Source organism: Micromys minutus, assembly GCF_963924665.1.
Source record: "Micromys minutus genome assembly, chromosome: 19".
NCBI lineage: Eukaryota > Metazoa > Chordata > Mammalia > Rodentia > Muridae > Micromys > Micromys minutus.
In genome coordinates this window covers 13,894,344-13,919,537 of record NC_137954.1, presented here as the reverse complement: position 1 = coordinate 13,919,537, position 25,194 = coordinate 13,894,344, and the positions used below count along the sequence as shown (strand labels likewise).

The 25,194-nt window shown below is 39.3% G+C and overlaps 1 protein-coding gene across 4 annotated transcripts in view; it reads right to left on the bottom strand.

The window, feature by feature from the left end:
- Positions 1–25,194, bottom strand: part of PARD3B (par-3 family cell polarity regulator beta) — a gene marked incomplete at both ends in the record, with an annotated part of 962,085 nt that overhangs the window by 276,892 nt on the left and 659,999 nt on the right. For 3 of the 4 annotated variants that reach the window (XM_080932740.1, XM_080932743.1, XM_080932742.1), the window contains 2 exons: positions 2,107–2,344; positions 3,072–3,278. In XM_080932740.1, the coding sequence (XP_080788866.1) occupies positions 2,107–2,344; positions 3,072–3,278 (445 nt within the window). The remainder of the gene's footprint in view (positions 1–2,106; positions 2,345–3,071; positions 3,279–25,194) is intronic. The other variant, XM_080932741.1, reaches the window with a different exon arrangement.

The following is a 25,194-nucleotide window of genomic DNA, read 5'->3' as shown; positions in this document are numbered from 1 at the left end:
ACCCTAGCCATCTGCAGTCTATTTGAACACTTTCTTTTACAACTTATATTTGTCATGTGATTTACCATGACTCTCTGGAAGTTTGAAGCTAGCTGAGGTTTTACTGCCTGCCACCCCAAATAAAAAGATTTTCAGAAGGATACTGGAGTAGCATCACTTGAAGACTAGAACGTAATAGGTTGGCTCAGAGCAGTCTATACAATTGTGTCCCTTAAATGTTACTTTCCTGTTCCTAAGGTACACACACACACACACACACACACACACACACACACACACACCACATACACACACACACACACACACACACACACACACACATACACACACACACACACACACACACTAAGAAAGAAGAAAAGGAAGGGAGAAAAATATAAAATAAGGTAATTGAATTTTCCTTTCTACCTAAAGAGTATTGGTGGAAGATTTTACATTGAAAACAACTAGTATCCTGTATTCCCCAGCGTTTTTGAGAGATATTCTAAAGGATTTACACAATATGGCTAAATTTATTATATGTTATCTGTCCTTTACAGCAAAAAGAAAGGAGAGGGATGGATTTGATAGGGAGTTATAGTAATAAAGTAATGAAATGGGTACCTCTTCCTTACTTCCTGCTCCCCAAAACACAAGCTACAAGAAAATCCTCTGAGAATTAGGAAGTGATTTCATAAATCTGTCTGCTTTGTGATGAGCAGACATTTTCTGATCTTCTGTCCTGACACAGTGACAAAGCACAGGGTCATGTTGAGAGAGTACGACAAGTCCTTCTAGGTAGGAAGGCAAGCTGGTGCCTGAGTCGCTTTGGAGGAGTCTTAGGAAGCAAGGCTGGTGTGAAACTCATGTCATTGGCAGAGGGGAAGGAAGATTAGTGGAAAAAAGCTGTCCTTGAATGGTTTGGAGGGGTAAGAGTTTGGTGATTGAGGCAGGTCAGGTAGATGCTGCTTCAGGTACTACACAGGTACAGCTTTCTCTGCCTGCATCCACGATGTCAGGGCAGGTGATGTAGCTGCTGCCACTGCTGCTGTCACACAGGTTAATGCCTTCTTTTCCTCTATGTTAGAAGTTGTACATTCTGGGTAAGGAGACTCTAGGCAAACTTTTTGAGTTCAGGGGCTAAGGGCAAGCCATCCTTAAGAAGTCAGCCATGAAAATGTTCTCCACCAGCAGCAATGGGAATAGTAAAAAGCTTCATGAGCAATCTACAAAGGTGCTCACTCCTAAAGGACCCCTTGCAGTCAGTCTGTACCACCTAAATAAACAAGTTAAAACACTTTCCAGGACTCTACCCTGCACATGGTTCCACAGACAAGGGAGTTATGCCACAGGAAGGAGATATATTTTGCTTTCCATTGGAGTAGTTGTGCAAACCTCTGGACAAATGACCAGAAAACTAGCGACAATACTAGGATACCAAATGTAGAGGAGATAGTGTCAACAGAGTATGTTTTGGAGGATAGCTGTATGAGAAGAAACAAACTGTGCTCTGACTGTGTGCTCGGTGCTCTTAGCCAATGAATTTACTGCATGTGCCATCTTCCCCCTAACCCTACAGGGCCCTCAGGAAGTTGTGGAATTAGACTCAGTCTGAAAGGAAGGGAGGAAAGATGCAGGAAGCCTATGGCTGAGACGTGGAAGATAATAGGCAGAGACCAGGATTATACAGGCCTTGTCCCAGGTAGATCTCTACTGTGTCACAGTGCCTTTGTGGGTGAAATCTACCATGTTGGTGACATGAGTGCCCAAAGTCACAGAAGGGTGGGGTGACACTGTACAGAGAGACACACAGGGGACACTTCCTATGTCCTACTAAGTGTTGAGACTTCTTTTGACAACAGGTTTATGACAGTTGCAAGTCATCAACACAGGCTTCAGGGGACGCCCATAAGGCTTTTTGTGCCTTCTTCATACACACACACACACACACACACACACACACACACACACACACACACACAGTTATAGCCTTGACTTTTCTGAGTGTTTTGGTTTTTACAAATATAGCTGAAGATGAGAGAAACCTTGAACCTTCTGCTGTACATTCATAATGGTGTGGTTTCACCAGGAGAAAAGATGCCAAGTGCCTTCACAGCAGGCCCTTACCTCAGCATGGCACCGAAGCCCTTCCTCTTCATCTTCCTCTCTGTTTCCTCATGCTCCTCCTTCTGCTTCTTTTCCTTGACTTTCAGCTTGCCCTTTCCTTTTTTCTTCTCCTTCTCTTTTGTTTTTTTGCCATTCTTGGCTTTATTTTCCACATCGTCCAGCTTGGGGTCTCCCTGAGGGGCAGACTCACAATTGAGAGCTCCGTGGCCCGAGCGAGAGCTCCTGTCAGACAGACCGTCTGCAGAGAGAAAAATCAATACCCGTGGTCAGGGGCTTACTGTTAGTATATATAAAATATGTCAGAATGTAAAATACAGAAGGGATACAAGTACTCCGGTGTTCTACCAAACCACATGGCTATAAGTACCCTTTGGAGATAGGATTTCTCAGCCCTGGGTACTCCAAGCAAGGTCTGAGGCTAGGAGTGAGCCACATTGGTTGCTAGCTGCTAGCACAAAAGGCCTGAAATGTGCTAAAGCAGTAATCTCTGAAAGCTAGCTTGTTAACCTGGATCAGTTCAGAAAACCCACATGCTGGGAGACTAACAGGGTGAGCTTCTTTCCCAAAGAGGTTTTTGAGTATAAATATAACCCACTGCTCCTATACAATTAAAACAGTCAGTCCCCTGGTTGATGTTGCTTTTAATGATTCAAATAAGGATGCCAAGTAATGCATTGCTTAGTGCTCCTGCCTTAAGGGTAAATGACAGTTGGTCCTTCTAAAAATGTGAAAGAGAATTTTTTTTTCAGCTTGCACTGTGAAATAAATTGCGTGTTGCATCCTACAATCCAATGTTCCTGAAGCCAAAGGGCAAAACATATCAGGAAAATGGATTACTTTTAATATCAAAAATATAATTGTGATCCTTAAATCATTTTTTTTCAGTAGTTAAGTGCACATTTTTGCTTGCAATATGCAGATAATAATGAGATGAAGAACCCACTTAAGGGTGCGTATGGTCCTACCAGCTTCTGCCTCTTCTGGCCCATCGTATGATTTGTCAATGGCTGCTCGGAAGCTCTCATTGCAGCCCCGGCCTCGCACCATGTGTGGTCTGGGCCGGTGGAAGGGCAGCTCATTCTTCCTCACTTCAGCCACAGCAGTCTGTAGGCTCTCCAAGGAACTGGACTTTTTCAGACCCAAAGTTGGACCAAAATCCTTACCTGGAGAGTCTGGAAGAGAAAAGGTGAAAGGTCAGCCTTCTCCATGATAGAGTAGTATGCTGTGATGGAAAGACTCATTCTTCTGAGAACAGTTCTGCTTGGGCAGTTTGGAAAAGACTGTATTAAGTCAGTAAACACTGGTGGTTAAACTCCTGCTTTGCCATTATCACTGGTCATCTTGGGTGAACAGGCTGCCGTTTCTGAACCCCAGTTTCTTTCTCTACAGCTGTGATAAACGTCTAGATGACAGTATTTAAATTTGTTTTACACAGGAAAATTTATATGTATGTGTATATTTGCACATACCGGTATACATGCACATGAACCTGAAAAGTTACTGAAGTCACAATAGATTATATGTTTGAGAGAATTCTACATTCACATACACACATATGGTCAGAGAAGCACACAAAATATGTCCACCAGACTGGCCTCAAACTCACAGAGATCTGGTTGCCTCTGTCTCTGGGGCATTGAGATCAAAGGTGTGGCCACCACTCCCAGGCGGAGGCACCCAGTCTCATAATGCACCTAACACAATATGTGCTTCCTTACGACTGACCCGAGCCACCTCATCTGCTGTGCCTGTTCTTACTGCCATAGTTGTTCTATTCGACTGTCCTAGAAATCAAGAGCCATTAATGGTTAGAATTTTCATGTTTAAAGTCGTTACATTAACTTAAAGACAATGAATGCATCATGAATGAAATCTATTTAGTTTTCGAATCAAGCAAACCAAGCAAGGAGAACACTTTTCCTCGTGCTGATGCTCCCTCTGATTCTAGTTCTGTTTGGGGCGCAGGGAAGGAGCCTCCTTTTTATATAATAGTCGATTGCAGCACAGAAGTAACACCCAGGAGAATGTTAAGAGCCTATCTTTACCACAGACTACCTTCTTGCACAGTTTTTCTTGCCTGAGTCCTGCTTCCCTCCACTCCATTCCTCGACCTCCACTCTGTTCCAGCCAGTCTCCTTATTGTCAGTAACAAGACTAAGTGATGGAAATACTGGTAGCCAAATGGTTACAGACAAGATAGAAACATTCCATTAAGGCTTTTGGTTTAAGCTGTTCTACAAAGGCCTAGCTGTCTCCCACCCCCAACCCCTGGCCCAATTACCAGGGAGACGATGATCATCAAGAGTATGCAGCATGTTTCTGAAAATAATCACTGTAAGGCTTGTCTACAGATGTGGCATAAGCATGTAGCATCATGTATGTGAGTATCTACTTCAATGCATGCCAACACCCTAAGGCTTGGCAGATGCCCCCACCTCTTACTGTTGCTATTCTTGTTTCTATTTCTACTTCCGCTGCCACCAGAGATGTGACTCTAGCTTGTGACTGAGTACTGCAATGGCTATGTGACAAGACCAGGCAGCAGTGAGAAGTCTAATGTATGCAAAGCCAAATAAGGTTGTTAGCAGCATATACATACTTCCACATTTGATGGAACATGGGAAGAGCTATAATGATGTACAGAATTCTCAGAGCACGCCAAGCACCTCCGTGTCGTTTACTGATATTACCTTGACTATAATTCTTTCAGTTGTGGTCTTGATATATTGAGAGTGGCATCATTTGGGGGCTAAAGAATCAAATTTGAGATCTTAGGTATTCTAAGTCTATTACCAAACTAAACACCTAAGCCATGTTGGCATTAGTAGGTAAGAAAATATGGGGTATATGTTTAAGCCACACACTTCATGCCCCCACTGGGCACTGAGCAGAGGCAGTCCAACTGCAGCCTTTCTGTTCTGTACCACGAACTTCGAACTTTACAACCTCAGGTTGTATTCTGTACCTGGCCTCTACTTGGTTATGGTCAAGGTTCTTAAGCTGACCTACATTTTACTCATCTCCAAAACAATAATATTAGTTTAGACAAGCCTCAGAGCCCCCACCAAGTCAAGCCAGCCAACTGCAAAAATTGGATATTACTTTGTGGTTTCATCATTAACTTACAGGAGGCAAGCTCACACTGTGAACAATGCACATAATGACAATAAACACCCCATTTTATAGATGAAAGTGCATAGTCAACAAAGGAAACTGAGAAGAGGCCGAGAAAATACAAGAAATTTCGGGAACAAATTGCAGGTGCTATTTGCAAGCATAACTACCAAGGCTGTGTTACTGTTAAATCCAGAAAAAGGCACCCCTCTCCCATGCACTGCAGGAAGGTGAGATTTAAAAAAAAAGAATCAAGTAAGATCGTTTCTGACAAGAGAAACAAAAGACAACATAGAGGTTTGGGAATATTGAGACAACAGTGAAGGCTTTAGAATTTACAGAAAATATTTTTTAGCATCAACCCCTAGGGATATCTGGCATGAAATTTGGTGAAAACATAAAGAAAAGAATGGACTGAGTAAGCCTAGATCCTCTGTCAACAACAGCAGCCATCTTTTATTTATTAATTGCCACTCGGGAGATTATATTAGAGCCCAAACTGTAAGCATTCACATCAACCTTTAGCAATAAATTCCAGGGAACTTGAAAGTGAATAAATCATCTGAGATATGAGGCATGTTATCTAAAAGGAACCCACCTACATCTCAACAAGCACTTTTGGGGAAGAACAAATATACAGTAACTGATTCTAAGAGAATTGGACATAAAGCTGTCTTGGGTTTTGTAGGATTGATAGAGTCGGCAATTTATTTGTGTGTGTACATGCATGCTTAAGTATGTGCATGTGCATGTGTGTGTATGTGTGTGCATATGTGTGTGCATGTTTGTGTGCATGTGTGTGCATTCGCATACCCCAAATGAGAAATTGCAAGTGCCACTGGGCACTATTAGACCCTAAGATAGATAGTAAAATTAAAATCAAGAGGGAAAGTTGATTTCTAGACTTTAAATTTGAGCCCCAGGGTTCTCTAGGGGAAAAAAAGAATTCTATTTATTCTTAGGAGTAAACAGGAGGAAGAAAGGGAAGAAACATTGATGTGAGCTAGTAGAGTCCTCAAACCAGGAAGGTCCTTTTAAGGATTTACAGGTGCTCTGGATAGACCAGATGGATCTCCTGGAGTTAAGATCCTTGTTATAAATCTGCACTAGGCCCTTATGAATTCTTTCACAGTAGGCCAAAGTTGCCAGGGCAGGGAGGTGTCAGTCGGTGAGCATCAGTACTAAGTCCCAAATGAAACACTTGGAGGAAAGTACCCTATCAGGAAAAGATTTTTGTGGAGAAGCATGGATTGTCCCATTGAATCTCTCTTCCCTACCACCACCCTCATCAGTTTGGGTTTAGGCTGACAATGTGCAGGAAGTTTTACAGCTTTCAGGATGAGACAGTTCCCATTCTAGTTCTAGTTTTATCATTTACACACACAGATGGTATTTTTTTCAGAGGCTCCCACTCAAGGTAGAGGTCTCCTCGAAAAAGTAATAGAAAATGAACAATTTATCAAAATCAAAACCTCAGCCTGTCAAACCCATTGAAGTCACCCCCAAATGTGATGACTCTTCATGTTTTCCTTTGTGGCTGAATTGGTAGAGGTTGTGGCCCATTATAAGGAATTGTCCAGGCAAGTGATCTATGGATACCAGGTGTTATTCATCATGGGGATGGACTTTGTCCAGATTTGAAAGCTTGCTTGTTTCATTCTGAGTACTCACAGAAGTAATTTGTAGTTGAGTGTTTGGTGATTTTCTGGCCAGCTTGGGTTAGTTGCAAATGCCAACCTTTAAAGCAAAGGTTTCATTTTTTTATACTTATCTATCAGGTGACCATGGTCGCTATGTTTTAATGAACTTTCTGTTCCCTCACAAAGATGAACTTGACACATATCGACATTCTGAAGAAAATGGCACAATTATGAAGAATGTTAAAAGAAAGATCTCACTTAATAATCCTTGGGTGTTACAATAAAATATTCCTGGACACATTCACTCCTCTTCTTTCATAAAAAAACGAATCATAACAATCTCAAGCCCAAACCAGATATAGCCATCAAGATGGATGGGTGTGTAAGACTATATAAGACAGCCACATTATACCAAGTAAGGCCAAGTGAGCAGCAGGGTGGGGGTAGTGTACCAGTTATGAGAAAAGGTTGTGAACTTGTGGCATTTTCTGGGCAAGGCACAGCCATTGTATACATGACCCCACAGAAGATATGGATGTATGCACCAGGTGTACAAAAGGACGGCCCAGGGGCTTTACCTCTTACTGCTAAGCTATTCATTACGGATAGCACAACCCTTCTGTTTTGTGCCCACTGCTAACCTGACTAGAGTCTGGTGGATAATTCTGGCATAGTGATCACACAGAGAGCCTTGGTTAACCAAAACAGGTCACAAAACAACTAAGAGTCATGAGTCGGAGAAGGAAACTGGTAGCTATGAGGGGATAGGACAATACAGAAGAGGATGTGGGAGAGTAATCAGAATATATTAATTATCAGTTGTATATTATACATTATAATATATTATATACATGTATGACTATACATACATGAGTATGTATAACATGTGTAATATGTATAACATGTATAATATGTATATCATAGTAAAATAACAAACTTAACCAATCACATATATATGATTTCCATAAAAATGGAAAAGTGCGTGAAGAAGTTATACTGTCATTTTTCCCATAAAGAGGTGACATAGAACTGCCTCCCTTATTGAGTTTCTGGTGCTCTAACACCTGCTTGCAGAAAGTCAGCAGCAGTTCTCAAGTACGATGCAGATGCAGCAATTAGGGCACAAAAGCCCTTGGGATTTCTTTATTAAGAAAGTGTATAGCGGGGTTAAAGTACTCATTTGGAGGTGAAATAATCTAATCTAAGCACCAAACTTTCCTACCAAGGAAGCTGAACCTGTGAATGCCACCTAACCTTTCTTGGCTTTGCTGATGGTGTATCCTTGGTGTCTTAGTTAGGGCTTTACTGCTGAGAACAGACACTACCACCAAGGTAACACTTATAAAGAACAACATTTAATTGGGGCTGGCTTACAGGTTCAGAGGTTCAGTCCATTATCATCAAGGCAGGAGCATGGCAGTAACCAGGCAGGCATGGTGCAGGAAGAGCTGAGAGTTCTACATCCTCTTCTGAAGGCTGCTAGCAGAAGACTGGTTACCAGGCAGCTAGGATGAGGGTCTTAAAGCCCACGCCCACAGTGACACACCTACTCCAGCAAGACCACACCTTTTAATAGTGCCACTCCCTGGGCTGAGCATATACAAACCATCACAGTCAGCCCAGAGAAACACTCAGTCCATGCTTAGGGTAGAACTAGAGGAACATGTGGATGGTGGTGGTGGGTACCATCTTTATCCAGTGCTGTGGTGGGATCAAGGCATTTGGATAGCCTCTTTATCCAGTGCTGTAAGGTAGAAGTTTTACTGACTAGGAATTTCAGAATTCCAAAAGGATTCTGAAAATGCAGAGAACGTCTTACCCTAAGTTTCTAGGCATAGAGCTCCATGTCAATCCACAGTATGAACTTCAGCACCTTCCTAGGGGGCTCCTGGGTGAAATCCAGGCCTTAGTTTCTGATTCCTGCACTTGCCTGATTGTTCAAACTGGCCATTGGCTTCTGAAAGGCAGGGGATTTGGGCAACAGCAGCTAGAATTGTCCAGAGGGATGTGGCCTGCAATGAACATTAGGAGGAAGGCCATAGGAGATTCAAGCCTATAATCCTGAATTATTCAACTCTCTATGTTTCCATTTCCTCATCTGTCAAATGAGGATAGGGCACTTTTAGGACAGTCTTTGGCACATGGTTGGTCACCATTAAGTATTTATGGTGATTATACCATTGTTAACCCTATGTTATCTCAAATTACTTTTAGCCCAATGCAAACTGAGTTGGTTCACAGCGCCAATGCATTCTTAAGTGAAACCACAAGATGAAGAAAAAGACTGCATAAGGTATTCCCATTTACTTTTTAAAATCATAATAAAAACAGACATTTTATATGCATAGTATATACGTGTGAGAGTGCAGGTATGGTCAACCTCTTACCCACTGAGTCATGTGGCTGGCTCAGAACTCATCGTTTAATAAACAACTCCTTCCATTTTGTCTTTTGAAATAGGTCTATATGTTCATCCGTACATCTCAGAGTAGATATTGTTAGTAAGATTAATAGTGGAGTCTTGCTTGCCCTGCCCCTTAGGCTATAATCATTTAATTAGTCTGAGATTTCATTGGCAATGTTTAAACTTCCCACTCAAGCATTAAAAAATCACACAATAAAAGAATGCCTAATCCAGAAGACCAGTAATTGGGTCTTCCATTATTGATGAAACTGCTTCTAATGCATTTTTATTAAAAATAAAAAATTATTTGAGAAGGTATTCACTTGTAGATATATGGTAAGTTGCTTTTCCCCCTTGGCAAAAACAATTAACATTATATTAATGTTTATATATTTCTATGTATTAAAATATATATGACTCATATATGTATACATACGTACCTAACAAAACCAATAAAAATATTCTAATTTGGTATCTTGTCTTTGTTGCCTTTCTAGATCTTAGAAAGGTGAGGGAGTATGGCTAGACTAGTAGAGAGTTTTCAGCAGGTCAGTGTATAACAGAGATGACTAGAGATGGGTTAAGAGCACATCTTTAGAGGGCCTGTGGGAAAGAGGTGGGTCCTGTCCTCACCAAGAGGCAAGGTCCCCATGGAGTCGTGGGTATGTTGGGAAGATGGGCTCCAGCAAATGGGCTGCCATCAGGGCTAAGGGAGAGAATGGAGTGATTGTAATGGAGGACTGATGGACAGTGAGGACCACCTCCCTGAGTCCTAGCCTTGTGCTCACTGGGAGTCTCTGCTAGACAGTCTTTCTAGGTATCAGGGGTGAAGCAAAGGGATGGAGCTGGGATAGAAGGAAAGGCTGAGAGGGTTTGCAATTTAAAGATTCTAAAAATATCAAGGACCCTGAAGGTATTTTAGTGAGACTAAAATTCAAATCCTTCCTAAAATAAAGGTGTTATGTCCTATACTACATTAGTGATAGGATCAAAGTTACAATGTTTTCCAGGAGTCTCAACATGAAATTGGAGGAAGCCAAACATTTGTCATGATGGCTTGCTATCATTACCAATTTGGCCTTGCATTATTATAAACAGTGAACTTGGGCAAACATTGAGAAACACTTTTCTGATTTCATGGGGAGCGGTGATGTGAAATTAATAGCCTTAAAACTCTTCAAATGAAAAATTATTATGAATTCCAAGTAGGAAATCACAATCACTTGCTCCCCGATACATTTTACTTTATCTTTCATTTTAGACAACATTTACTGAAAATTTTGTGTATTTGATTTTTTTTAAGTGGGTTCCCTAGAGGCAAAACATCTTATGTGCTTTAATGGATATCATTGAAGACCCATTAGCCTTGAAAAAAATTCTCCATAATCTCCAAACGTATAATTTCCTAAATTATGTTATCTGTGTTAACTGTGTCCATAAACAGCCTAATTACCTTCTTGCCTATCTCAGTATTCCAAATATTGATCATCACTCCAAGCTTATCACAATGTCCTGCTCCCTATTCATTACCATGGGGCATAATGCAACCTAGCTTTATATTGTCTGCTGTCATGCAACCTAGCTTTACATTGTCTGCTGTCATGCAGGTCTTGGCCGTCATTCAGGTCTCAGTCCTCTTACTGGATATTTCCAATTTCTGTGGGAGTGGGGTTATGCTTTTTTTTTTTTTCAGTTGCATAAATCCTGGAGTCTTTTTTATCATTTCTTGAAACTCATATCCAAATGTTCAATAGTAAACTTCTCATTACGATTCACACATTTGCATAATCTCTTCTACCCTGTATCAAACATTGTCTGTTTTAAAGTGAAAATATCCAGAGAAAATATGGAAAGATTATGTGAACAAATACCCCTTTGATGATGAGGATTCAGAGGATTCGCATGGCCCTCCAAGTGTCTTGTAATGTTTGCAAAGGGTTGCTATATACTTAAAATCTTTCTCCCCCAAATTTCTTTTTTTATAGCGAGTCAAGTCTTAGGCCACAGTATGATTTGTTTTGCTTTGTTTTTCTGTTTGTTAGTTTTTTGTTTTTTGACTCAAATTATATCCAGCAAATCTAATGAACAGCTAACTCATTATTCTCATTAAATATCACCATTTTTCTATTTGCAGATTAGACATGCAAACTATGATTCAATTGAAAGGAGCCAATTTATTAAATATCTATCTGTCTGTCTGTCTATTGTAATGTTTCTGTCCCTCTGTCTAAGTAAAACTGTAGCAAGTAACCATCACTTCTTCAATATACTTGATTGTTTTAATCTTTTCATTTTCCTTCTGTAAGTGTTCCTGAATTTTAAACATATACACATTTGTATGCATATATGTGTAAAATACATTTACATGTATTTTATATAAAAATAACATATTGCAAAATTAAGGAACAAGTATTGATCTCTGAGAAGGGTAATGTTACTGTTTTAAGGAAAATATTTTTTTATTTAAAGTAGGTGAAATAAAAGGACTCATTTGAGGATTCAAACAATCTGCTATTTCCTGTATATGAAACTGGACCAGTGAATGCCTCCACTTTTCACAGCCTTACTGATAGTGTATCCTCAGCCCAGAGAAGTACCCAGTCAATGATTAGTGCAGGAATAGAAGAACACACAAACAGCAGGGGGCAGGGGGCAAAGACACTGATGTCCTTCTTGTTCAGTGCTGGGGGATTTTCTATCTAGAGAAGCATCCTGTAATGCTTTATTTCCTCTGAGCCCCCATCCAGCATCTGTTCTTTGTTAACACAGCCCCCCCACGCCCCGGCTCTTTTCTGATGCTTTCAAAGATTTAATATCTCCCGCTCCACCTGTAATTACTCATCTCCGAATCTTGCCTTTCTTTTTACCCTAGTCATCCTTTCACTTACCTTCCTTCTTTGTCACAGTAACCTTTTCTACCATTTCTACTTAATGTGCACTTTAGCAGTATTTTTATCACCACCAGGAGAACAGCTTTGTCTTCCAGCTCCTCCTTGTATATCTCAGTGATGGCCTTTCCACTCTGAACAGAGGCTGCTTCGATGCTTTTTTCCCTATCTCTTTTACTCTTTTGTGTGGCTGCTTCAGCTGCACATCTTTCTTGTGCTAAGTATTATTGAGTGTGTTGTGGGTTATATATCACATTTCTCCCAGAGCATACCATAAAGAATTGTAATATAGTTCTAAAACGTTATCATAATTAGAAGTCCATATGTGACTGATTTGTGAAAGGTATCCTCACCAAAAAAAATAAATAAATAAATAAAAAGAAAACAGAAAGGTATCATCACAAAAGTATTTTACATGTATACTAGCTATCTGTATTTTTTTATTTGAATACTTAATTTTTTTATTAGTTCTTTCTGAATTTCAGGAGGAGTTTTTGGATCATATTCATTCATACACCAAATCTTCCCAGATCCATCAACCCTCTAGCTGCCCACTTAATGTGTCCTCCAATGTTATTTGTGAAACCCATATGTTCTTGAATATGTGGCCTACTACTGGAGCATGACTGACTTACCAGGGGCTATACTCTTAGAACTGGCTCTCCTCCCAACAGCTATTGATTGCCAATAACTCCATGGCTAGAGGTGAGACATCATTCCAACCTCCCCTCTCCATGCTGGGATTTAGTCTGGCTTGAGACTGAGCAGGTCTTACACATGCTGTTATAAAACCATAACACATTCATAAGTGCAGCTGCTCCATTGTATCCGGAAGACACTGCATCCTGGTGGTCATCTACCACCTCTGTCTGGTACAGCCTCTTCTACAATGATCCTGGAACCTTGGTAGGGTGCATGTATTCTAGATATCCCATTGAGGGTACCTATAGTTTTAAGGGTAAGCATTTCTTATTCTTCAAAACATTACTCTGCCTTTTATACTTAATTGAATATAATTGAAAATATAGCTCCTTGGAGTCTTGTTTACTGTTTTCCATAGATGTGGTGGAAGGTGAGAGTTTTTAGTTTTGTGCCAGCATGAATCCCAAGTTCTCTATAGGAATTCTTTTGGTGAGATATCAATTTAATGCTAAAATGTGAAGCCCAAATGAAGCCAGGCAGCTAGCAATGTTTACTTTGTACTCTGTGGCTCAGGAATGTGTGCTCCTGAGACAAATGCAGAGCAAGTGCACTGGGAACCAGCATTTCCCGACGCACTGCAGTTCACCAAGTTCTTATGGAGAGACCATATCATACCCCATTGATTCCATACAAATCCGACTGCCAGTTCCTGATGTGAAGCAGAGAGCAGGAAGGAGGAAGGAAGGGTAACTGTGCACAAGAGTGTGTTCTCCAGTGAGCGGTAGGGTCTGCCAGTGTGAGCTGCTCCCTTTCAGGCTGTGAGCACCTAAACACAAGTCTTGTCCTTCAAAATTCACATATTTTACTTTTTTTTCCTAATCAGTATGGGCTACTATAATAATAACAACAAAATACCTAGGTGGCTGATGAATAACAGGAATTTCTCACAGCTCTGTAGCCTGGGAGTTTAAGGTCAAGGGGTTGGTGCATTTTGTAGAAGGTGAAGGTCCGGTTTCTAGTCCATAGATAAGTGTTTTCTTACCACGCCTTCACATGATGGAAGTACCTGTACACATCTGTGTAGACTGGCCATACCTGTCTGTCCATTCTTTCAGTCTGTCCATTCTTTCAGTCTGTCCATTCTTTCAGTCTGTCCATTCTTTCAGCAAAACCTGCTTCTGCTCATTCACTTCTATAGCTGAACTCATCTCTGAAACTTGTCTTTCAAACTAGTGACCCACGGGGCCAGGCTTATCACAGCAGCTCAGTTGGCATTCAATGGCTCATCTACACTATTTTCAGCAATACTCTTATGTCCCTATTGGTTTCCCACCTTCAGCTTTTTCAAATCCTTTGCCTTTTAACTCTTTGCAGTTACTCAGCAATCTACATAGCCATACAGACATACAGACAGTCTCTCTCTCTCTCTCTCTCTCTCTCTCTCTCTCTCTCTCTCTCTCTCTCTCTCTCACACACACACACACACACACACACACACATTTTATGGTGTACAATGTGTAACCTGAGGTCTGATATTAGTAATTAATATTGAAATAAAAGGAGCTGTGTTTACCTTGGCTAAGGTAACCAAGGGAAGCAGGAATGCTAGAACAATGGCCACCCTGAAACCATCGTATATTGTAACTTTGCTGTTAATCAGTGAATTCTGAAGTTGTGGCAAATCTAGGCATGTTTACCTATGTTCCTGATACAACACACTCACGCCAAGTATAATGTCATCAATCTTAAACACAAGGAACCTGTTATCTGAAACTTTTGTCTGCTTAAAACAGCAAGAATTTCAATCTAACCTATGATGAGTTTGGGGGATTTCCAATGGCATTTGTGCTGTGCTTGTATTATGGTTCCTAAATGTCAGAACCACCACTTGGCTCTCTTCCAATTTCTCGTCAGGTCCTCTGAGAGTGCAGACAAAGACATGTGAACCCCTAGACTCAGCCAGCCTGCTCAAGTGCTACTTGAGGCAGGCTTGACCTGGACTCCCTGGAGCTAACTTCTTCCCACTCTCTGTGATGCTTTATAAAGAAGGCCTGTTCAATTCCAGGCACACAGCAAACTGAGCACATGCAAACTGACAGCACAGAATTCCCCAAGGAGCTATCTGAGAGCCATAGAAGCTCCTCAGTGTTTGGACACATATTCACAGTATATGGTACTGAGATTGGTAAGGTTAATTCCGTATAAGTACGTGATATACTTTGACCATACCCCAGAAACTCCTGAGCCTGTCTTTTTCTCTCCCTTCAAACCTCCAGTTAGTTTCCTTTGCTTCCCTGGACAGTTTTGTTTCCTGTCAAATCATGTATCACATATACACATGTGTCATGTATGTATGTAAAATCTAGGGTTCATAAGTGAGGGAAAATGAGTGATAATTAGTTCTGATTTTGATTTAATTCACTTAATATGATCACCAATGCATGCATATACATTCCCATACTGATGTAATTTTGTTCTTTATGCTAGAATGAAGTTTGATTATATACCCATGTCATGCTTTCTTTCCTCTTCTGTTGATAAGCATCTAGGGTGGTTCTGTGTGTAACTATGGTGAAGAGAAATAAACATTGGTATGCAGGTACCTCTGTGCTATACTGACTTAAACTTAATTGGAGATCTTCACATGAATGCCCAGCAATGGTGGAACCATGCCATTCGACAGCTCTATCTTTAGTCTTCTAAGAAATCTCTACTTCCATAGTGGCCCCACTAATTTATCTTTCCACCAGTGATGTAGAAGGGTTCCCATCTCTAGAATCCTCATCAGCTTCTAATGATTGTCATCCTGACTGAGGGAAAGTAGGCACCTCGCCTTAGTCTTAATTTGCATTTCTGTACAGACTTTGCAATGTTTTGTATGTTTTCAGTCATTTGTGCCTTGTCTTTTGGGAAGTATCTGTTCTTTTGTTTAGAGCACTGATTGGATTGTTTGACTTAACATCTAGTTGTTGATGTCTCTGTGTGCTTCTTGTATGTTCTTTGGTTGGATGGACAGATGGTGAAGGCTTCCTCCCATTCTCCACGCTGCCTCTCCCTAGGCTCAGTCTTTATTGTAGGAGGTGTTCTGATGTAATTTAATCTCATTGGTCAGTTGTTGGAATTGCTTTATTTCCCGAGCTAGCAGAATTCTTCTCAGACAGTCCTTGCCTATGCCTATGTCTAAAACAATTTTCTTCTAACTGCGTCAGAGTTTCAGGTTTTACATTAAGGTCTTTCCCCATTTGGAACAGATCTTTGTACAGAGTGAGAAATAAGGTTTAATTTTACTCTTCTACATGTACAGGTTCAAGTTTTAAAGCAAGATTTCCCCAAATGCAGTTTTGGCATCTTTGTCAATAATCATGTGTCTGTGCCTTCATGAGTATACATGTGGGTCCTCTATGTCAGTGATCAGCATGTCTGTCTCTGTGACTACTATGAATACTATGCTTTTTAATAGCTGTATCCTTAGTATAATCTGATCCCAGACATGGTGATACCTTCAGCACTTTTCCTTTTTCCTTTTCGTTTTGCTTTGGATAGTCAGAGTCCTTGTGCTCTCATTTGATCTTTAGAATTATTGCTTTCTATTTCTATGAAACAATTGAGAGATTCTGAAACATAATGTTTTAAGATACATCCAAATTATTTTCTGAATTTTATTGGTATCTACTATAATATTTCCATTATCATCTCCAATTTTATTTATTTGTGTCTTTTTTCCTTTAGGTTGGCTGCAGATTTATTGTTTACACTTGTTTTTTTAATGAACCAACTTGTCACTATTTCCTTGTGTCAACTGTTTTGTTTCCACTTCTTTAATATCTACTTGATTTTTATTATTTCTTCTCATTTACTGATTTCAAATTTGTCATGGTACTGTTTTAAAGACCATAAGGTACATTATTAATTCTTTATTTGAGATCACTCTAATTTTTTTTTTAATGTAGGAACTTATAGCAGTAAATTCCTTTACTAGGATTCTTTCATTTCTTCCTGAAGGTTTTGGTATATTGTGTTTTCATTGCTATACAACTGCAGGGGTTTTAAAACATTTCCATCTTGATTTATTTTAAAGGCTCAAGTCTCATTCCACTGTGAGCTTTTCAAACTCGGTGAGTTTGCATATGTTGTGTCCTTACTTTGTCTTGCTGTTAGTTTATACCTTTATTCTACTGTGATTTGATAGAGCACAGGGAATCATTTCAATTTCCTGTATTCATTAAGACCCATTTTATGTTCTATCATATGATCTGTTTTACAGAAAATGGTATGGACTGCTGAGAAGAACACATATTCTGCAGTGTTTAGATAGAACATGCAGTAAATGTATGTTAAGTCTGCTATAGTCTCATTTAACTCAGCTTTTCCTCTAGATTTTGATCAGATATGCTACCTACTGGTGGGTTATCAAAGTAACTCTTTATTATTTAGTTCAGTTTAATCTGTTTCTTTACGACCAGGAGTTGTACTATCAAATTGGGTGCACCAATGCACGGTGTATACATGTTTAGGATTGTTATTTTCGTTTGCTAGATTGTTATCTTAATCAGAATGAAGTGATCTTTAAAAAAAAATCTCTTACCAATTGGTCTGAAGTCTATTTTGTTGGATCTTGAAACAGCACTGCTTTCTAGTTCCATTCGCTTGAAATTAAGTCCCCAAATTTAAACAAAACAAAACTGTATGAAATCTTGGATTTCCCTTAAGTAATAATACCAATGGAATGCATGTTATACCCTCACTAATTGATTACCTCTGACATCCAATAACTACTGACACTTTGAAGCAGTAGCTATTACTCACACACTTCTAGCATCAAACCACCGACCTCAGGTCCTCCCAGGCACTGGCTGTGTTGCTGTGGTGCTTCCCTCCTTGTGCCTTAGTCCCCTTATTAGTTACACACAGAGTTACAGCTCAGCCATTATAGGACTTGGAAGATTACATAATATTGAACTCCGAACATGATTTGGGGCACAATAAATAAGCAACAAATGTCACCTCTCACCAGTATGTCTCCTTTAATGAGACAAATTTACATTCATGTGATAGTGCCTGTAAAACCAACATTATCCTAGGATTTTTTTCCTGCTTTCTTATCCATATAAGATAGGACAGGGTCATTAGGACCTTTAAATTTTAACTCTGTTTCAAAACCTCTTATTTTTCTGTCTAAGATTACTTAGTACTTTTCAATTTATTTTCTATTTTCTTCATTCTTAGTAAGAGCCCAAACAGTTTTCTAAAGAAGTCAAAAGCTAACACCATTTGATGGGAAGAGCTGCCTGGAAACACAGAAAAAACTTAGTTCTGTTTACCAGTGAAATGACTGAAACCATCTTATAACACAATCAACAAAATTAGTAACAGTGCAAGATTATGGATTTTTGGGTCACCAGACAATAGATATATTCGTATGGACAATATTCTTAAATCACTGATGTTCATGAAGGGGCTAAATGCTGAGGTCATCTGGATGTCAGAAAGTGCAGTATGATCTCAATTCCCAGATCAAGCTTCAGGAATGAATTGCTTTTGTCTTTGAAGAAGAATTGAACATATAATTAAATAAAAACACAACTTCTCAGGTGGGTAGGTTCTCTGTAAAAGGAGAAATGCATGAAGAAAGGTAGAGACACGCCTCCTGGATATAAGTTCACACGGTGGGATGGGCAACAAATATGGGAAGTGAGCAGGAAACCAAAGTACGTTCAATTCAACCACAAAGATGACACCTAGGTAAGGAGGCAGTCAGAAGACAATATTTTTTCTCATAGGAGTGCTCTGATAATATTGGTATTTTGAACAAAGGCAAAAAATATAGAAGGAATACATAAGATAAATTAAAGAAGTCATTCCTAGTCAACCGTCTTTACACAGTTTGAACTTCAGACTTTCTTTAAGAACACTTTTAGTTTGGTTATTCCACCACTTTACCAAGGAACAATTTTATACACTGCATTCTCTGAGCCAGATGGGGAAATCTGCAGAATTGTCCTGGACCAGATGAGGAGCAGGAGGTGCCGTGTCCCTGAGTGAACAAATTAGATATTTGCCGACCCTGGCTTAGTTATGACTGTCATGTTCAGACCCATTTCTGCTGCCTCCTAGGCATATTTTAACTATATTTTGTTATATATAATGATTAATGGGCAGCAAAACTAATAACATGGGGACACACAAAATAAATGAGGTGACAAATATGAAAAGGAAGTTCCACTTAATGTTGTTGTGAAATCTGACAAGATGCTGGAATTTCCCTATAACTCAGCCCAAGGAGTCCTTGCCAGCGGGAAGAGAGGTTACAAGAAGGTGACATTTCTATTAATAACTTCCCTCTTGGGGAAGTATACGATCAGCCTTTCTTGTTCTGAAATCCTTGCTGGATCACAGGGAAGGGTCAGAGCCCAGGAACATACTGCTTTATTTCATCTCAGCTAAGCTTCTGGAACAACTGGAAGAATGATGCAAGACCCCAGTTAGCCTTAAGTTCCATACTTCTGCCCCTCTGCTGCCGTCCTCTGTTGTTTCCTAGCCAGCATAGCCTTCTTTCTCCTGGAAAGAGCATCCTGGCTTTCCTAGGGGGCATTCCACCTCCTCATCTTGCATCCACTGTGTCTGTGTTCCAGGCATGATTAGTCAGTGGATGCTACCCTCTTCTGTGTTTTGGTTAGTAAGAGTCAGGGCCAACTCTAGTGCCCTGACCAGGAAAGAGTCATCTTTTCTAGGGGCTGTTAGGAATGTGAAGCTGTACCTGCTGCCATCTGTCTTGGGTTTCCATGACAATAAAGCAGACAGAAAGGAAGCAGAATGTCAAGAGACGATATTGAGGCCCTATGATGTTCTAGTGCCTTAGTCAGCAAATCAGTTTCTCTGCAGAATCTACTTTGCAATTGAGTTCCTTCCATTACAACCTAAAATGTCTTACTGTAGCACCCTCCTCTCTACTTGTCATTCATAGTACAATGGAGTCTATCAGCAAAGTACCTCCTTAGGTCTGCCAGGTACATCTGGAATAGGAACACTGATTCCAATGGACACCTGAGTACAGAGAAGGGAACATTTGGCACTAAACTCTCACAGGCAAATTAAACTCCCTGATTCCTCTGTGAATAGGAAGGACCATTCTCTAGGTAACAAGGAGTATGTGTAGACACACTATCAGCACAAGGAGAAATAAAATACACAGAGAGATAGTCAGTTCTTGCTACCGTTGACAAGGGCTTTGAAAACTTCCTATGGTCATGATTTGGAAGTGTTGCTCTCGACTGTAGAGGTGGAAAAGTAAACCCAGTGTGTGTCACTTGGTAAAGCTGGAGCACGCAGACTTCCCTTACTTTTCCGTGGGTGTCTTTCATGTGCTTTACAGTGAGGAGGCACCTATTTCTGGTGAGTTCATGCTATATAAGTACTACTGGATGGAGGGTTAGGAAATCTCCTATAAATTTACTATAAGAAAATCTGAATTAAATCAGTACAGTGTGCTTAACAATAAACGGGTTGATGCAGCAATCGCCTTTAATGTAGACCTGGGATTGAAAGAATAAGAACCTTAGTGATTTAACTTCTAAGGTAAACTTGGTCTTCAGTGTATTGATCTATGTAGTGGGATAATAAAAAATAATATTGATGATATTGGTAAAAAATAATAGTGGCTATTTGTGCTATGTTTATTCTATGTGATTTTACATATATCAACCACCTCAAATTATATTATATTAATATTATCATTATATTATAGCTAATAAAACTGAGGCACGGCTTGGTTAAAGAACCCAGGAAGTAGCTAAGATAATAGTAAAGCTAATTCTGTGGATATTTTTAATGATGAGATGATGTGTCATGCATACAGAAATGTTGTAAAATGTTGTAAAATGTTCTTTACCATTATGTGTTGCTGCTAATGGGTGCTTGGGCAGAAGATGAATGCCGGTGACAAGGACTCTAAACAGAAGCAACATCACAGACACTTGGGAGAGTATGGGAACAGCAGCCTGTTATGGGTAGGGCCAGCAAGATACTATCTTGACCACTGAATTGTATTCTTGGTAGTGAGAAGAGAGATGTAGGGTTGGGATGAGAAGTAGAGATGAGGTTGATGGAGAGGAAGGGAATGAAGCTGGAAGGGACTTTAGCTTCCAGGAGAGCTGGGTTATGATTAATTTCACTGACAATAGAGATTAAGGTTCATTGCCTTGGGCCCAAACACAATGATGTAGACACACCTGTCTCTTACTGAGGACAATGAGCCAGGTGCAGGCTTTGTAAGAATACAATATTTCAGTTGAGATTCATCTAATACTGAACACATATTACACCAGGACTCCAAACTGGTCTTTGTTTCAGCTCTACAGCAAAGACAATGACTAATCTTAACTTTGAATCTTGAAGGCTATACACCCTCTCAATAGCCTCTCAGAGCAGACATTGACACCCCCCCTTTTTTATAGATATAGATTTCCAATACAGGAACCCCACTACTGCTTCAAACACTGCAAAGACATGTTTTTCTTTCTAATTACTGACAGAAATTATAAACAAAACATACAAAGCTTGTCTAAAAAATCATACATGTACACACACACACAGAGAAACACTTTGTTCATCGTTGATACTCGAAAAGGAAAAAAAAAATGGCAGCTAGTCTTGTTATTTTAAAATCAACTTCTGAACAAACAATAGGCCATGTTTTTGTAGCCTCTGCCTTGTTCTGGGTAAGAACTTTAGAAGGGGCTTGTGATGCATCATTAAATAGTTTCTTCCATCATCGAATAGCTGAGTTATTGGCACTGGAAATAGCCATGGGGGAAAAAATAAATGTTTATGATGATTTAAAAGACCAATTATAAGCTTCTGCCTTATTCCTTACTCAGCATCCTGCATGGGATGTAAAAATGGTAATGAAGAAACATACTACACTGGAAATTTTAGCTGGGCCGAATGTCAGTTTTCAGTTACACTTACAGAACTGAAAACATTAGGATACCATTAACGGTTGCAGAGTAATGGAGGCAGCACAGGATTGTTTTCTATTATTATTATTACTGCCATTAATGGGTCAGAGCCTTCCAAGGGAGTAAAACTGGGGACAATTCAGACACTTTCAATAGAGCATTAACTCTTTCAGGTCAAAGGGGGCCCACTTATGGACTGCTGTAGCCATTTAATAAATGGTCCCCTCATGGCCCCAAAGAATTTATCTCCTGCCTGAAGAGTCTTGCTTACGAATCCGTATGTTCTGTATTCTATTCCCACAATATTCTGGTAAGAGAAAAGGTTAATTTGCAGATAATTATTTAGGGAGGGAGGGAATATTTTTTAAAGCTGAAAAACAAAAACAACCCGTCATGATGCATCAGTTGCTGAGTTCATATCTGGCAAAGATAATGAGCTGGGTGAAGTAAGAAGATTAGGCTGAGAAATTAGAGGTCCGGGAGGGAACGATTTTCTTTCAAGGGAGGTAGTTGGTGAAATACCTTCCCCCCTTTTGCTCACTTTGTGCCTTTTCTATGTGACTAACTACAGCTAATCCTGTCTCTTTTCAAAAGTTAATGTCAGCTACTAGAATACCCTGCTTTCTTGACTTAATTGCATAGCTTAACCCCTGACATAACCTTTTAATTCACACCATGACAGCCCAACCAAGCTTACAGAAAGTTTTTCTAGAAATCTGAGAAACTCCCCCAAGGTACGGACTGCTTTCTCTCTTGTGGGTGCAGAGAGAACACTCTGTGAAGATCCTCACTTGGGAGCAGATGCTGAGGGTAGGGAGGGCGGGACACCTGCTGGGAAGAGGGAATTGTCCTGCTGTCTGGTTAAGTTTGAAGTTGGAGGCCCCACAGTCCAGTGTACACGACACTGCTAGACTGTCCATTTGAAATACAACAGTAAAATGGATGTTATGGACAACTCACTACAGTTAACATTTTTAAAGTCAGATGAGTACTTACTTCAAAAGGCACAGTACAGAATATCTATCAGACAGCACGCTAGGTGAAAAAGAATGCTCAAGTCTATTTTTATTCAGGTCAGGCTGTGAGAAAAAGAATGGTGAAAACCATTTCTTGCTGTTTAGTTAGTTATCAAGAACTAAATTCATAAGAATTCCTGGTTTGAGATGTCCTTCAGTAGATGAATGGATACAAAAATTATGGTACATTTACACAATGGAATACTATCAGAGACAATGACTTTATGAAATTCTTAAGAAAATGGAGTGGATCAATGGAATAGAATAGAAGATCCAGAAATGAGCCCTCACATATATGGTCACCTGATTTTTGACAAAGGAGCTGTAAATATTCAATGGAAAAAGGACAGCCTATTCAACAAATGGTGCTGGTCCAACTGGCACTCAGCATGCAGAAGAATGAAAATAGACCCTTTCTTATCTCCTTGTACAAAGCTCAAGTGTAAGTGGATCAAAGATCTCCACATTAAACCAGATACACTGAAGCTATTAGATGAGAAAGTAGGGAAAACTTTAGAACATATAGGCACAGGAGAAAATTTTCTGAACAAAACACCAATGGCTCAAGCTCTAAGGTCAAAGATTAACAAATGGGACTTAATGAGATTGCAAAGTTTCTGTAATGCTAAGGACATTGTCAAGAAAACAAAACGGCAGCCAACAGAATGGGAAGAGATTTTTACCAACTCCACATCAGATAGAGGCCTAATATCTAAGGTATACAAAGAACTCAAAAAGCTAGACACCAGAGAATCAAATAACCCTATTAAAAATGGGGTATAGAGCTAAACAAAACGTTCTCAGTTGAGGAATATCGAATGGCTGAGAAATATCTGAGGAAGACTCAACATCCTTAGCCATCAGGGAAATGCAAATCAAAACAACCCTGAGATTCCACCTCACACCAGTCAGATTGGCCAAGATCCAAAACTCAGAGGACAACAGATGCTGGTGAGTTTGCTGAGAAAGAGGAACCCTTCTCCACTGTTGGTGGGGTTGCAAACTAATACAACCACTCTGGAAATCAGTCTGGCGATACCTCAGAAAATTGGACATAATACTACCTGACGACCTAGCTATTCCACTTCTGGGCATATACCCCAGAGACACCTTAGTACACAACAAAGATATATGCACCACAATGTTCATAGCAGCTCTATTTATAATAGCCAGAAGCTGGAAAGAACCCAGATGTCCTTCAGAAGATGAATGGATACAAAAATTGTGGTACATTTACACAATGGAATACTACTCAGCCACCAGAAACAATGACTTGACCAAATTCTTAAGAAAATGGCTCACAGACTGTATGAAGACCAAGAAATAAAGAAAACAAAAAAATATACATATATTTACAAAACAAGAAGACTTTGACTATTTCCATGTTGCATTTTGTTTTGCATGTACTTTACGCTTATTGTAACTATTAGGTTTTCAATACATACTGTCAAGCCCTTGAAAAAAATCAAGTACTGACTAAAAAAATATATTCACATGGTTTTATGTAAAAATTATTTTAATGTCTGAAAAAACAGTACTGACAAAAATGTATAATTTTAAGCAAAAAATGTTTAAAATCTGTACATTTATCTTTGTTTTATAAAATAAAGTCATTTTTTTTAAAAAAAAGAAAATGGCTGCATCTAGAGAATATCATTCTGAGTAAGATAACCCAGTCACAAAAGAACAGACATAATATGCAGTCATTGATAATGGGATGCTAACCCCAGAGGCTCGCACTGCCCCAGAAACAACTCACAGACTGTATGAAGTCCAAAAATAAAGAAAACAAAACAAAACAAAACAAAAAATCTCTATACAACAAGAAAACTTTGACTATTTACATGTTACATTTTGTTTTACATGTACTTTATGCTCATTGAAACTATTAAGTTTTCAATGCATACTATCAAACCTTTAAAAACATCAAGTACTGACCAAAAAATATATTCATACAGTTTTATGTAAAAATTATTTTAAAATCTGAAAAAAAAGTACTGACAAAAATGTATTGTATAATTTTATGCAAACAATGCTTAAAATCTGTACATTTAACTTTGTTTTGTAAAATAAAGTTGTTAAAAAAATAAATAAATAAAAATCCATGCTCAAAAAAAAAAAAAAAAAGAAAGAAAAAGGAAAAAAGAAAATGGATGCATCTAGAGAATATCATCCTGAGTGAGGTAACCCAGTAACAAAAGAACAGATATAATATGCAGTCACTGATAATTGGATATTAACCCCAGAAAGCTCTGAACACCCCAGAAACAACTCACAGACTATATGGAGTTCAAGAAAAAACAAAGGCCAAAAAAGAAAAAAAAAAAAAAAAAAAAAAAAGAAAAGAAAAAAAAAGAAACAGAAAAGAAAAGAAAGAAAAGAAAATGAAAAACCATTATGCTTAATCTTTACATACCAAAAAAACCT